The sequence below is a fragment of the Capra hircus genome, chromosome 10, assembly GCF_001704415.2.
Source record: "Capra hircus breed San Clemente chromosome 10, ASM170441v1, whole genome shotgun sequence".
NCBI lineage: Eukaryota > Metazoa > Chordata > Mammalia > Artiodactyla > Bovidae > Capra > Capra hircus.
Genome location: NC_030817.1, coordinates 75448681 through 75465064, shown reverse-complemented (window position 1 = coordinate 75465064; position 16384 = coordinate 75448681). Strand labels below are relative to the sequence as shown.

At 36.2% G+C, this 16384-nt stretch overlaps 2 protein-coding genes across 2 annotated transcripts; both read left to right on the top strand.

The window, feature by feature from the left end:
- On the top strand, positions 3541-6923 carry LOC102183072 (olfactory receptor 4K13-like). Its single transcript, XM_005685577.3, has 2 exons — positions 3541-4458; positions 6879-6923. The coding sequence occupies exons 1-2, from the start codon at positions 3541-3543 to the stop codon at positions 6921-6923; spliced, it is 963 nt and encodes a 320-aa protein (XP_005685634.3).
- Positions 10774-11715, top strand: LOC102183332 (olfactory receptor 4K13-like). Its single transcript, XM_005685578.3, has one exon. The coding sequence runs from the start codon at positions 10774-10776 to the stop codon at positions 11713-11715; it is 942 nt and encodes a 313-aa protein (XP_005685635.3).

The following is a 16384-nucleotide window of genomic DNA, read 5'->3' as shown; positions in this document are numbered from 1 at the left end:
GAGGATTGAAGAGTGAAACTGCACTGGAACAAATCTTATCTTTATATAAGTGGAAAAAATATAAAAATCACTCTAATCATATTTACTGGGAATTAAGGCAGCGATCGGAGAAGGCAATGCCAACCCACTCCAGTACTCTTGCCTGGAGAATCCCAGGGAGGGCGGAGCCTGGTGGGCTGCCATCTATGGGGTCTCACAGAGTCAGACACGACTGAAGTGACTTAGCAGCAGCAGCAGTAAGGCAGCAATCAGAGAAGGCAATGGCAACCCACTTCAATACTCTTGCCTGGAAAATCCCATGGACGGAGGAGCCTGGTGGGCTGCAGTCCATGGGGTCCCTAAGAGTCAGGCACGACTGAGCGACTTCACTTTCACTTTTCACTTTCATGCATTGGAGAAGGAAATGGCAACCCACTCCAGTGTTCTTCCTTGCCTGGAGAATCCCAGGGACAGAGGAGCCTAGTGGGCTGCCGTCTATGGGGTTGCACAGAGTCTGACACGATTGAAGCGACTTAGCAGCAGCAGCAAGGCAGTAATCCAGGCCAAATAAATTATTCTTAGAGAATAATATTCTTAGAAATATTCTTAGAATATTATTCTTAGAGAATAACTTCTTAGAGAACAATTATTCTTTTTTATGTTTTCAAGATATTTTAATTGTTTGGCTACCCTGATCAGATTAAATGATTTTATTCTTTGAGCTACTACATAATATAGAGGAATTTGAATATTTGTTTTTAGGGATGCAGTTATTTTTTAAGGGAGATGGATAACAAAACTGCAAGAATAAAATGCCTGATTCATGGCTTGGACAATCATAGAGTTTCAACACATAAAATATTGATGCTTTCATTACACTTGTTTAGAATTATGGAGAGGAATTTATGACAAACTATCCAGTGACAGCAGTCTGAAAATGGCCGTGTATTTAAATAAACATAGTTTTTCCAGTGGTCATGAATGGGTATGAGAGTTGGACTATAAAGAAAGCTGAGCACCAAAGAATTGATGCTTTTGAACTGTGGTATTGGAGAAGACTCTTGAGAGTCTGTTGGACTGCAAGGAGATACAACCAGTCCATCCTAAAGGAGATCAGTCCTGGGTGTTCATTGGGAGGACTGATGTTGAAGCTGAAACTCCAGTACTTTGGCCACCTGATGCGAAGAGCTGACTCATTTGAAAAGACCCTGATTTGAGGGTAGGGGGAGAAGGGGTTGACAGAGGATGAGATGATTGGATCGCATCACTGACTCAATGGACATGAGTTTGGGTAAACTCCGGGAGTTGGTGATGGACAGGGAGGCCTGGCATGCTGAGGTTCATGGAGTCACAAAGAGTCGCACATGACTGAGTGACTGAACTGAACTGAACTGAACTGAGTTTGTAAAAAACAAAAAGAGAGAGAGAGAAGAATCATCCTGTCTAGGATGTGATGTTTGCCAAGTCAATGAGCACCTTCAAATCTACTTATTTGCATACTTCAGAAAAACACAGAAGATCCAGTGGCTGTAGCTTAGATAAAATCATTGTCTTACATTAAGAGTACAAAGCACAAAGAAGGAATGATGATTCATATATCAAAGATTTCCATTTTCTATCTGACTACCACGTGAAAGAATGAAGTTTCTATGCTACTCTAAGTAATGGTGTCAAACATAATGGTTAGAGTATGGCCACTTATCAAATGTGTGTCTCACTGATATTAATCTTACATACCTAAGTGTATGTAATGTTCATTATGGTCAACAGGATATACTGTGTCTCTGAAAACTGTACTGTGTGATTAACAGGTTAAAGGTACACAAATAATCAAATATATTCTATTTTATTCTCTTTTTGGCATTAGGTCTGACTCTAGGCTCTGAAAAAGGCAATAAAAGCACTAGAGATGATCATTGAGCCTGTAATTAAACTTGAACAATAGATCTAAAATCAGATCAACAGGGGAGGCAATGAAATAAGTGAGTTTATGTAGATGAAATATTGACTTTTCCTTTTATTTGTATTTTTTAAAAATAATTGAGCTTAGCAGAGTCCACCTCAATCAGCACTACAATATCTATGACGTCTGTCTATCCTTGACAAAGTTAAAGGTTAAAGGAACCTTAAGGAAAATCAATGAGAGGAAACAGTTTCAAAGGTGAGAAGTAACTATCCAAAGTTGCTACTCTGTTCAAACAGTTCATCATACTTTTAGTTTGTTTGTTTAGATGCACAATTGTAAACAATTCAGTCACCCTGCTCCTTACATCTCTTTGAGTGAAAAGTTGAACAGGACTACCCTGGTTACATCACTAGCTCATGATCTTAGTAACAGTATTTTTGGTATTTCTACATACTAATTGTATTTATGAAAATATGTGAGTCAAAGAGCAAATATCAGATAAAAATGGTCATAGATTTTGCAACACTTGCCTGCTAATGCAGGAGATGCAATTGATATCCCTGGATCAGAAAGATCCTCTGGAGGAAGGCAAAGCAACCCACTCCAGTATTCTTGCTTGGCAGGCTACCGTCCACAGGGTCGCACAGAGTTGAACACAGCTGAAGTGACAGCATGCAGCATGCAGGGTAAGAATGCACAGATGGAATAAACTTATTTACATAGCCACATAAAGGGAAGATTTAGGAAAATAGGTGAATGAGTATCTGCACTTTTGAGAGTTAATCTGGTGTTTCAGGTGTAAATGAATAGGGTTTGATCTAAGTAAACCATGGAGCTGTCTCAATACTTAACTTTCTATCAACAACACATGCCTTTAATCAATATACTTCAGGAAGCATAATGTACATAATGTGATTTTTGGCAATAATTTTTTATTTATTTTCTAGAGTTATTTACTATCCTCATAATGTTTATAGGATGAGTAGACCAGTAGTGATGAATTCTCTTTCATTTCTGATTTTGCTAAATTGCATCTTCTCTTTTTTCTTAGCCTATTTAGAGTATCATTGCTTTAATTCATTTTTTTTTAAACAACCAGGTCTTGGTTTCACTGGTTTCCTTTGTTAGCTTTCTCTGAATTCCCCATTTAATTTTTGCTATAATTTTTGTTATTTATTTCCTTCATGTTGCTTTAGGCTTGAATTGGTCTTCATAATATCTTTTTTAGTAAGGTAAACTTATTACTGCATACTGAGGATATCATAATATACTTCTTGAGATTCACAAAAGGTAAAAATCTACCTCCAGATTTTGAAAACTCTCCTTTGTCACTCTAATAGTTTAAGTGTTTCTACACAGTGTGATCTGGACTGAACATGAAAGGAGACACATTTTCTGTGTCTAACTGAACTTGATTTGCACTAACCATGAGATAATTTGATTTAATTTGGTCCATAGTCATCACATTTTTATGGTCTCATGGTCCTGTGAAGTATCGCCAACTGCAAAATACCTACAAAGCAGTCCTACTGCCAAACTGTTATTTCCCTGAATAAAAGGCAAAATGCTTGAGTAAATATGAAGTTCCCTGACCTGTTAGTCCCTATCATACCCTGTTTGTCTTCCCTTTTCAGAAAGCTTCTGCAGAAGGATGAATGGATATCCTGAATAACAGATCAAGCGTTTCTGAGTTCATTTTGGTGGGACTTTCTGCTTCTCAAGAAACTCAAGTATTCTTTTTTGCAATCCTCTTTCTTGTCTATGTCGCCATCATAGTAGGAAACCTCCTCATTGTCATCTCTGTGATAGTTGATAACCATCTTCACTCCCCCATGTATTTCTTTCTGGCAAATTTATCATTTTTTGATTTATGTCTTTCTTCTGCTGCAACTCCAAAAGTGATTTCAGACTTCCTTAGAAAACACAAGACCATCTCCTGGTGGGGCTGCATGACCCAGATGTTCTTTATGCACTTCTTTGGGGGTGGAGAGATGGCTCTTCTGATAGCTATGGCCATCGACAGGTATGTCGCCATATGCAAACCCTTGCACTACAAAACCATCATGAGTCACAGGGTGCTCATTGGGTTTCTGCTGCTCTCATGGGTGATTGGGCTTATCCATACTACAAGCCAGATGGTTTTTACGGTGGGTTTGCCCTTCTGTGGTCCTAATGTATTGGACAGCTTTTTTTGCGACCTCCCCCTGGTCATCAAGCTTGCCTGCACTGAAACTTACATCCTAGAGCTCCTGGTGGTCGTGAACAGTGGGCTCTTGTCCCTGATCTGCTTCATTCTCTTGCTCATATCCTACGTTGTCATGCTGGTCACCATCTGGCAGCACTCCTCCAGTGCATCCTCTAAGGCTCTGTCCACACTCTCTGCTCACATCACTGTAGTCACTCTCTTCTTTGGCCCTGCCATCTTCATCTATGCTTTCCCATTTAACAGTTACTCTGTAGATAAATTTCTTTCTATGTTTTACTCTATCATCACTCCTCTCCTTAATCCACTTATTTATACTCTGAGGAATCAGGAAATGAAGGCAGCCATTAAAAGACTGAGCAACCAGCATATTGGTGCTGGGCTCGCCCACTAAATATTGTCTGTTACAAACAATCGTTTTATGTTCTCTGCTATTTGTGTGTGTGTGTGTGTGTGTCTGTGTGTAAGCTGCTTCAGTCATGTCCAACTTTTTGCTACCCCATAGACTGTAGCTCAACAGGCTCCACTGTCCATGGGATTTTCCAGGCAAGAATACTGGAGAGGATTACCATTTCCTCCTCCAGAGCTTTTTGGGGTAGTGAGTCTTAGGTATATATAAAAATATTATAAGTAAGTATTTAAATAATATAAATTTTCTTATGTATAAAAATCCATGAATAAAATTATTCTTATAAAAATATTTCAGTGAATCAATCTATAAAAATATGAAATTTTAATGAAAGCACATTATATGATGTTTAGTGTGACTTTTAGTTTTCATGTTGTATGTAGTAATTTACCAGGTATTAATCTACCAATATATGTCAACCATATAGAAGCTTCACAGAGGAGTTATGATTTTAATGACAATTTGGAAAATAATTTTTCACTGTATAGCTTCAATAAGCTAATCATCTTTAGTAGAATGTATCATGTAGTTAGAAAATAATATTTCAAAACTTTCTTTGGCAACCCAAATAGTTTTCTCAACACTATATTATCTGAAATATTGAAGATCAAAATCATAAACTGCTCATTGTATCTTGCTATACCAGACAGCTTGAATACTAATATTCTTTTAACTAAATTCAGATATTTATGACTGAATTTTTAAAATATTTTAAACATTAAAAGTTTTTAACCTCTGAAAGATTTACACAAAGGACATAGCAAAATCTGAAAATTTTAGAGTGATGACCACTCAACTCCACTAATTAATCATTAATTAATTGCCATTCATCTATAAAGAGCTGTCAATATGGTGAAAAGAGCCTTCTCCTCCTTCTCCTTTCTCTCTGCCTCTTTGTCTCTCTTTTTGCACTTTCTGCTATTTCTCCGTACCTTCTTTCCTTCACAGCTTTCATGCCTCCCCCATCTCTTGCTGTCTCAAAAAGCCTTCATATGGTAAAGAAGATTTTTGCCTATGATACAACTGCTCTGTGGTCTATGAATTTCCTTATAAAAATAAAATTAAAAATTAAATTTCAGTGTGCTGACATTTGCTTGTTATATAGACATAATAACATTTCATATGACTATATTTTTGTTAAGGAAAAAGATTACTTTATAGAAACAAATGTTACAAAATATGTAACATTTCATTTAATAAAAATTTTGCATTATTCATATAATCAAGATGATAAAACTTTGTTGTAAGCTATAAAAGATGACAGATTTAAAAGTACATAAATTCTTTAGGGATAAAAATGCTCAATTTTGTAAAGCTGTTCATTTCTCCTATGTTTATCATGAGTTTCTAATATTGCATTGATTGATCCCACTGGGACTTGTTTTAACTTCAGAAAATAATTCTATTTCATTAAAAAATACGGAATATCTAAGAAAATTCTGAATGACTAAAGCATCAACATGTCTTTCCTGATATTAAAATGCACTGTAAAATACAATGAGTAAAATGAAAACTTGTGGTAACAATATGAGAGAGAATAGGTAGATCAGTGGAACATGATAGACCCGCATAAATATAGTCAACTTATTTTACAAGTGAGCAGATGTAATACAAGATAGACTTTCAACAAATGGACACTCACATACAAAAAAAAATTTAAACATAAACTTTACACTTGTCACAATAATTAACTCAAAATAGATCACAGAATTCAACATAAAATATAAAATTATAAAATTCATAGACGATAACATAGGAGAAAATCTAGATGACTTTGGGTTAAGCAATGACTTCTCAGATATATCACTAAAGGCACAGTCTCTGACAGAATTGGTAAGCTCGATTGATTAAAATAAAAAAAAAATGCTACTCTCTGAATGACAATGTCAAGAGAATGAAACCGCTAGTCACAGATGAAGAACAGATTTGTGAAATACGTATCCGAAAGGGACCACTATCCAAAATATAAAAAGAACTCTTAAAACTCAAAATAAGAAAATAAACAATCCTATTCTGAAAATGGGCAAAGACCTTAACTAACACCTCACCAAAGAAGTCATACATCATGTATCATTAGGATCATGCAAATTAAACAGTAATAAAACACTACACAGTTATGAGAATGGTCAAATTCCAGAATACCGATGACACCAAGTGCTGGCAAGGATGTGGAAACACAAGAATTCTCATTCACTGCTGGTGGGAATGATAATGGTACAGCCACCTCAGAAGACAATTGGTGGTTTCTTACAAAACTAAGTATATTTTTACAGTATGCTTCAGCAGTTATGTTCCTTTGTATTTACCCAAATGCACTGAAAACTATCCAGAAAAGAATTCACACAGATGTTCAGAGCAGTTTTCTTTATAAGCACCCAAACTTGAAACCAACCAAGATGTTCTTCAATAGGCTTATGGTTAAATAAACTATGATACATCTAGACAATGGAATTTTATTCAGTGTTAAATGAGCTATGAAGCCATGAAAAAGCTTGGAGAAAAATGCATATTGATAAATGAAAAGCCAATCTAAAAAGTTTACATATTGTGTAAGTCTAATCATGTGATATTCTGAAAAAGGAAAAACGACGGAGACAGGGAAAAGGTCTCTAGCTGTCAGTGAATGGGGGGAAAAAGAAAGACTAGATGGAACAGAGGGGATTTTATGGCAATGAAACTAACCCATATGATTCTATAATAATGTCTATATATCATTATAGATTTGTCCCAATCCATCCAATGTGCAATCAAGAGTTAACTATAGTGTGAAGTATGGATTTTGAGTGACAGCTATATGTCAGCGTAGGTTCATCATTTGTAACAAATGCACCATAGTGCAAGATGTTGATAATAGGGGAGGTTATGCATGTGTGAAGGAAAATACCATGTGTATGGAAAATACCATTTTCTCAATATTGCTGTGAACCTAAACCTGTTCTAAAAAATAAAGTTTATTTTTAAAAAAGGAGAAAAATAGGTAAGCTTGAAGCAGACTTGTCTACACATATCTTTAAATGGAAAAAGAAATATAAAATTCAGTGGAATTAACTTATCTAATTACAATGATATAAATAATTATCTCACATCCTTTATCAATAAATTCCAAGAGATTAAACTTAAAACATGGGAAAAGTTCACTTTTAATAAGATTTAGAATCAAAATTATCTAGACTGAATATTCATATTTTGCCTGAAAAGAACAATCATAAATGTTTGCTGTAGAAAAGAAACTACAGCCAAGACAAAACATCATCTAAAAAAACACAATTCACAGCTAGTGATATCTTTCAATACTCTCTTGATCATTTATTGATATCTTTAAAGTATTGTCAATTTGAGAGGTGAAAAAATATTTCTCATGTTCTGCAGTGGCAAAAGTGTCTTTGAATAATCCCAATTACTTCTTATGGCCAGTCTCTGAGGACTCTGAAACAACCAAATGAGGTTTCTCCTTTATGTCACCCATCAAGGGATACTTTTATATACTGTTGTCTTTTGAAGTTCAGAGAGGAAAATCTTTGGATGATGAAGATAAGCATTCAGGATTTCATATTGACTTTACCTCTGAAGTCCAACAGGTAGGTTACATAATCCTGACATGTTTTCCTGCCTATATACCACACCTATCACAAATTTCATTTACAATGTAAGTGTGTCCGTCCATACTGGTGAATTCAAATGTCAAAATAATAAATGAAAGAAGGGAGGGAAAGGAGACCTTAAACTGGAAAAAATTCAATTTTTATAAAAATGGAAAAAAGATACAAAAGTCACTCTATGATGTTTACAGGGAATTAAGATAATAATACAGTAATCCAGGCTAAATAATTTATGTGTACAGAAAAAGGATCTGGGCAAGCTTAAATTGTTTGGTTATACTTATCAGACTGGTTATACTTATCAGACTTTGAATTATTGCATAGTGTAGAGAAAATTGCATATTTGTTTCTAGGGATGCAATTATTAAATGAGAGTTAAGAAAACTGCAAGGATAAAACGCCTGACTCATGGCTTGAAAAAAATCATAGAAAGTCACCGCTTCCAAAATACTGATGCTATCATTACGCTTGTCAGAAATTTTAGAGAGGAATATACAACTATCTTCTAACAGTCTGAAAATAGCCATATATTTAAACAAATATTAATTGGTTAAAAAAAATCTGAGAGAAATCACCTTGTCTGAGATCTTGTCTTTGCCCAGCTCATTGTACCTATAAATCTATTTATTTATTTGCAAACTTTAGAAAAACAAAGCCATCCAAGACTGTAGCTTGGATAAGATAAAATCATTGTCTTGTGGTAAGAGTACAAAGCACAAAGAAGAATATAGATTTTTATTTTCCATTCCATTATTATGTGAAAACAAGAAGTTTTATGCTAGTCAGAGTGATGAAGTCAAGCATAATGGTTAGAGTATGGGCCATTTATGATCAAACGTGTGTCTTAATGTAAGTAAACTTACATACATAAATGTATATAATTAAATGTTCATTATGGTTAACTACATATACTGTACTTCTAACATTTAAACAGTGTGATGGAAAGGCTAAGGGTACATGGATTATCAAATATGCCCTATTTTGTGTTCTCATTTTGGCCTTAGGTTTGGTTCTAGACTCTGAAGAAGGCCAGAAAAGCACTGAAGATAATCAACAAGCCTGGAATAAGATTTGAAAAATGCATCTAAACTCAGATAAGCAGGGGGAGGCATTGAAATAAGTAACTTTATGTGGACTGAGCACTGACCTCTTCCCCTTCCGTGTAAGTGTGTATTCGAAATTTTTAATTTAGTTTAGCTGAGTTCACTTCAGTCAGTAACACAATATTATGAGCCTATCTATCCTTGACAAGGTTAAATGTCATTTAAATGAAACTTAATGTAGATTACTGTGAGGAACATGGGTCCAAAGAGGATAAGAAATTAACCTGAAAATACTACTCTGCTCAAACAATACATCATTAACTTTTTTGAGTTTAGAATCACAATGAAAAAGTATTCCCCTTACTCCTTACAACTCTTTAAGACAGACAAGTTGAACAAGAGTACCATGGAATCTTCACTAGTTTATAGTCTTACTGATGGTTATTTTGGTATTTCTATAGACTCATTATATGTGAAAATATATTAATTGAAAGGAAATATCAGCTAAAATGGTCATTTGATTCAATTTTGTAACAATTGGCTGAGAATGCACAAATAAGATACACTTACTTATCTGACCACATAGACTGAAGAGTTAGGCAAATAAGTGAGATGAACATCTGATATTTTGAGAGTCAATCTAAGTCATTCAAATCTAAAATCTCAATACTTTTGTTAACTATTATATAGCTGTCTCATAATTCAACTTTCTATCATAATATAGTCACAGTCATACTCATCATTATTCCTCTTCAGGCTTCCCAGGTGGCTCAGAGGTTAAAGCATCTGCCTGCAATGCAGGAGACCTGGGATTGATCCCTGGGTCAGAAAGATCCCCTGGAGAAGGAAATGGCAACCCACTCCAGTATTCTTGCCTGGAGAATCCCATGGACAGAGGAGCCTGGTGGACCACAGTCCACGGGGTCGCAGAGTCAGACACGACTGAGAGGCTTCACTTTCCATGCAGTTTCAGCAGTATTTCTTTAATATGGTACACATTTTACTACATAGTATATGCAAGCTCTTTCACTCTGTCGTGTCTGACTCTGTGTGATCCCATAGACTATAGCCTGTCAGACTCCTCTGTCGGTGGAATTTTCTAGGCAAGAATGCTGGAGTGGCTTTCCCTTTCCTGCTTCAGGGGATCTTTCCAACCCATGGATCAAACCTGCATCTCCTGAATTGGCAGGCAGAGTCTTTACCACTGCGCCACCATGGAAGTGCCAATGTAGGATGTAAGAAAATATGTCAGTAAATATATTATATGAAACCCACAAAAGAAAAAATCTATTCCCCTAATGCTTTTGAAAACTCTAATAAATTAAGTGGTTATACAGAGTGTGATCTGGAGCTGAACACTAAAGAAGACAAGTTTGCTCAATGTCTAGCTGATCTTGACTTGCACTAACCAAGAGAAAAATGTAATCTAGTTGGTTTCATAACCACCACACTTTTATGGTCTTGTGGTTCTGTAAGATATCTCCAATTGTAACATATCTACAAAGCAGTCATGTTATAAAAAGGGTTACTTTCCTGAATAAGAAATAGGATGATTAAGACTAGATTCCCTGACCTGCTAGTCCCTATCACATACTGTTTGCTTTCCTTTTCAGAAAGCTTCTGCAGAAGAATGAATGGATCTCCTGAATAACAGATCAAGCGTTTCTGAGTTCATTTTCGTGGGACTTACTTCTTCTCAAGAAACTCAAGTATCCTTTTTTGCAATCCTCTTTCTTGTCTATGTTGCCATCATAGTAGGAAACCTCCTCATTGTCATCTCTGTGATAGTTGATAACCATCTTCACTCCCCCATGTATTTCTTTCTGGCAAATTTATCATTTTTTGATTTATGTCTTTCTTCTGCTGCAACTCCAAAAGTGATTTCAGACTTCCTTAGAAAACACAAGACCATCTCCTGGTGGGGCTGCATGACCCAGATGTTCTTTATGCACTTCTTTGGGGGTGGAGAGATGGCTCTTCTGATAGCTATGGCCATCGACAGGTATGTCGCCATATGCAAACCCTTGCACTACAAGACCATCATGAGTCCCAGGGTGCTCACTGGGTTTCTACTGCTCTCATGGGTGATTGGGCTTATCCATACTACAAGCCAGATGGTTTTTACGGTGGGTTTGCCCTTCTGTGGTCCCAATGTATTGGACAGCTTTTTTTGCGACCTCCCCCTGGTCATCAAGCTTGCCTGCACTGAAACTTACATCCTAGAGCTCCTGGTGGTCGTGAACAGTGGGCTCTTGTCCCTGATCTGCTTCATTCTCTTGCTCATATCCTACGTTGTCATGCTGGTCACCATCTGGCAGCACTCCTCCAGTGCATCCTCTAAGGCTCTGTCCACACTCTCTGCTCACATCACTGTAGTCACTCTCTCCTTTGGCCCTGCCACCTTCATCTATGCTTTCCCATTTAACAGTTACTCTGTAGAAAAATTTCTTTCTGTGTTTTACTCTATCATCACTCCTCTCCTTAATCCACTTATTTACACTCTGAGGAATCAGGAAATGAAGGCAGCCATTAAGAGACTGAGCAACCAGCATATTGGTTCCTGGCTCAACCCCTAAATATTGTCTGTTGTATACGATTGTTTTTTGTTCTCTGCAATTTGGCGGTTATTATTGTTATTATTTAGTTGCTCAGTGTTGTCCGACTCTTTGCAACCCCATGAATGGTAGCCCAAGAGGCTCCACTGTCCATAGAGTGGGTTACCAAATCCTCCTCCAGGAGATCTTCTTTATCCGGGGTTAAATCAAACCCATGTTTCCTAGACTGGCAGGTAGATTCTTATGGCTGAGACACCAGGGAAGACCATTTAAATATTTCTTCAAATAATTGAAATCAAATGTTAAATAATATTAAATTTCCACCTTACAAAATGTGAGGAATATTAAGGTATCTTTCTATTTTATTGGAAAATATTCTTATCACAAATGTAATAAATAAGCTTGCATTCATTACCTCCTTTACCTCCTTGTCTTAGAATTCAAGGGAACCCTTATGAATGTTTAAAAAACATAATACACATACATGGTTATCACACAACACTGCTCTCTGCCTTGCAGATAATGAGGAGTCATCCATATTAGGCGTGGTGATGTTAGAAGATCATGTTAAGGAGAAGTCTTCACAAAAACACATTAAGAAAGCTAAAGAATAGATATTTGGGTGGGAAAAAGAGCATTCCAGGCAGAAGAGCCAGTTTATATGGATATTGTAAAGTGAGAAATTCATTTTAGTTACCAAAGACAGACATTTATGAAGGAGGTTGATGAATAAAAGGAAGAAAGACCTATGCAGAGATTATATAGAAAGGTAGAGACCAGAGTATTGAGGCCTTGTGAATCCTAGTTTTTAGCAATATAAAGCAATTAAAGAGTTTTGAGAATGGGAGGTTTGAGAATAGATTCAACATACTTCTAAAGTGTCATGAAGGTTTGTCTTCTTAAGTGGAGAATAAATTGTAATAGAAATGAACGCAGAGAAAATAGTCAGCTATTTCAGGTTACAAATCTGAATTAATTAATGATTCAGTGAGTTTATGGAGACATTGCAAAGAGTCCTTCTAAAGACTTACTGGAAACCTAAATTATGCAAACATCTTTGGCACCACCTCTTTTCATGTATTTTATTAACATATTGCAAAACAAGGAACCTGGAATAAGGCATATTTTCTGTCCTTATTTTCATCTTATTTGTTTGTTCCCCTGTGTTAGATTGTATCTGCCTGTAGGGAAAGAGCAAATTAGCCAAAATGGCAAGGTCAGGCTTTCTCACCCTACAGCCTCGTGCTCTTGCCCCACATTTTGCAAATAATGATTATGTAACAGCTCTGATCACTTGGAGCACTGCACATCCACTTCACCAGGTCCTGCTTGCTTGTGGGCTACTTCGTGTGATACAGATATCTGAACTCCACCTAGAGAGCAGTGGCATTACTGCTACATCACGGCTGTGTCTGTTGGGTAAGCCACAACAGGAGAGAAGGTAGCGTGTTCGCTTATACCACTGCTGCATCAGCCAGGAGAGAATACAGTTATGGCCGCTTGCCAGCTAAGAAAGAGGTTGTGCTGTGGTTTTCTTCCAGCTTCCCCACTTGCACCTTGTCTATCATGGGTTCAAGGAACAGAGCACACAGTATGAATAGCTAGACAATTGGCATCACGAACAGGATAAGAAGCAAGACACTGCCCAGTTTTAGTTTGACCTTAGACATTGTGCACCTAATATTTCAGTTTATTCTGAAAAATTATATGTGTACCATCCTTAACCACTGGTATGGGTAATCTCATCTGGATATCAATACTGTGCTCATATTATCCTTCTAATTTCTATTTTTAAGAATGCTCTGCTCTCTTGCAAACATCCCCTCAAAGGTCATGCTATGTTGAGGTATATATCACCTTAGTTGAAATATTTTTTTAATAGTAATTCTAATTGCTAGCAGTTGCCTGGAGAACTACATTGAAAAAAAATTCTGAGGTTCAGTTAGAAAGAATAAGAAATTTATTAGCAATATCTACTATGGGCTTTGGAAAAGAATCACATTTATCACATATTTACAACCCTCACTTTCTTGTAACCTTTTCAAGAGGATTGTAATTGAGGAGACATGGCAGAGTTACATATAAGAATAAAAACAGAAAAATTCCTCAAATGGGTGAAATCCTCTGCAGTCATATACTGCTACTCAGATAGCCCTTAGAAATTTACCTGCTTAATTATGTTTTACCATAAAAGTTTTACTGTAGTAACCTCCATAATATTCTTTTAATACTGTTGATCTATCATGAAGTTCAACATAATTGTAAAAGACTACATGAAATTCCAAATCTGCTGCTACTGCTAAGTCACTTCAGTCGTGTCCGACTCTGTGCGACCCCATAGACGGCAGCCTACCAGGCTCCCTCGTCTTTGGGATTCTCCAGGCAAGAACACTGGAGTGGGTTGCCATTTCCTTCTCCAATGCATGAAAGTGAAAAGTGAAAGTGAAGTCGCTCAGTCGTGTCCGACTCTGTGCAACCCCATGGACTGCAGCCCACCAGGCTCCTCCATCCATGGAATTTTCCAGGCAAGAGTACTGGAGTGGAGTGCCATTGCCTTCACTGCTAAACTCCACTAACTAATCACTTCTTGAGTACCATAAATCATTTATTGATTACCCTGGTGAAGGCCAGGGTTTCCCTGGTGGCTCAGACAGTAGGGCATCTGCCTACAATGCGGGAGACCTGGGTTTGGTTCCTGGATCTGGAAGATCTTCTGGAGAAGGAAATGGCAACCCACTCCAGTACCCATGGATGGAGGACACTAGTAGGGTACAGCCCATGGTGTCGCAGAGTTGGACACAACTGAGCGTCTTCACTTCACTTCACTGGTGAAAACCTCCTCTGCTGTTCTAGCTTAAGAGTGTGTGTGCTTCTTTCTCTCTCTTATTCCCTTACGGAGTAAAAGGAAAGTTTTCTCTGTGCTAAGATCTAGTCTATAGTCTATGAATTTCCTTATATGCCTTGCTCTGTGTGGATCTATTTATTTTAATTCTAATTGAATAAATGCATTCAATTATCAAATTATAAATATTCAGACTGGTAAAGTCAAATGAATAGAATTATAGTTTTCTCAAGTCCATCATCTATGGTAGCTCTAATTTGCTTACCATCTACCAACCAAAACACTTAAGTTAATGCTTTTTCCTGGAAAACACTTATTAGGGAGACTCCACACAACTCACATACTTGGTGAATTCATAATCAACTTAAATAATGAGAGACTAAGTCCTTGCTCTGAACTCTATAGAGACAACTAACTAGCACCTTTACTCTAATAATTCCCTCTGGGCGTTAATCACTAGTATACACCTTATGTATGTGTTTTGTGTCTTTTTTTTCCTGACCTGCAAGTGATTGTCATGTATATCCACAGAGGCAAAAAGATAAATATCTATTCAGAATCTCACTCTGTCTACGTATCTTTGAAGAGACCATTCCTCAGCTAGAACTGGTAGGTTTAAATAGAAATGCTAATAACATAGAGAAACTATATACTTTAATAAAGGAGGAGACTTTGTATACGAAACCTAGAAATTAATGAAAATCAGATTTTTCTGATCATGAAGGCAATGATAAAATACATCTTGGGTCAGATAGCATCTGGACAAATTTACCCAGTTTTAATAAGAAGAAAGCCAGTCTGTGAAGGATAAATACCACTGATATCCTGATCTAAGGGGTCAGTTTTATAATTTGAGTTTGTATTTTGAGAACATAAATTTGAGTCTGTTTATTGTTTAACCACTATTGGATAAAAAGACAAAATAATTTAGAATATGATAAAGTAAAAAAAAATTAGTTTCATCCTTGGCTACATTTACCATCTTTGACAATCCAAAATGTTGTCTAATAAAAATTGCATATCAAGAAAATGGAAAACATTGACTTATTTTATTTTATTTTCATTTAATTCTTCATGTTTTTACTTTCCTACATTGGATATTTACTTCAGCTGAGAAAACACTTATGGAATTCTAGATTAAATGTGATTAATTTAAACCAATATTTAAAAGATTTCCCCTCAAGTCTATATTTATTTTTCTGAAGTAACAAACCTTCTATTCAAAATGATTGTCTAATTATACTGCTAATATATTTGTTTTGGTGATTTTGTAACCTAAGGACTATTTCCAATTTTTCTAAACTTACCACTCTTTCTATCTACATTTATAACAAATACAAACTTTAATGTGTTAATCTTGATCAATATATGGGAAAAGAGTTCTTTGGGCACATATAATTTTGGCACTTTTTCTACCAACTGTACAATCTTATTTTTTAATTAGGAAAATAGTTATAATGGTTATTTTGGCAGAAAATCTGAATGTCAAACACTTTTTGTGATGAGTGAATATTACCCCTGGGTTATCTAATCCATACATAGCTTAACACTATGAGGACAAATAATCATTAAAAAAATTCAAGATCAATAGAAACTTCACAGACTATTTTTTCTTAACAAAAGAGCTTCCAGTTACATATCTCCACATACATTAAGTGCTTTCATGAAAATGTGTAGAAAGGCTTTATTACTGAACCTAGACAAAGAATATTAAACAAAGTTTTCTTTCTTCAAGTTTGCACCACAGTTGAACTAATAATTTTTATTCATTCAGTCACATAAACAGCACAGAAAGAGCTAGGCTCCTCGGTCACCGGCAACTATCCCAGTCTCAGAAATTTCTGCTAG

Excerpts from the sequence above, each read along its gene's own strand:
- LOC102183072 (XM_005685577.3), top strand. The coding sequence starts at position 3,541 with ATGGATATCCTGAATAACAGATCAAGCGTTTCTGAGTTCATTTTGGTG. Across the intron at positions 4,459-6,878 it reads AAAGACTGAGCAACCAGCAT|TTGAAACCAACCAAGATGTT; the intron begins ATTGGTGCTGGG and ends AAGCACCCAAAC.
- LOC102183332 (XM_005685578.3), top strand. The coding sequence starts at position 10,774 with ATGGATCTCCTGAATAACAGATCAAGCGTTTCTGAGTTCATTTTCGTG.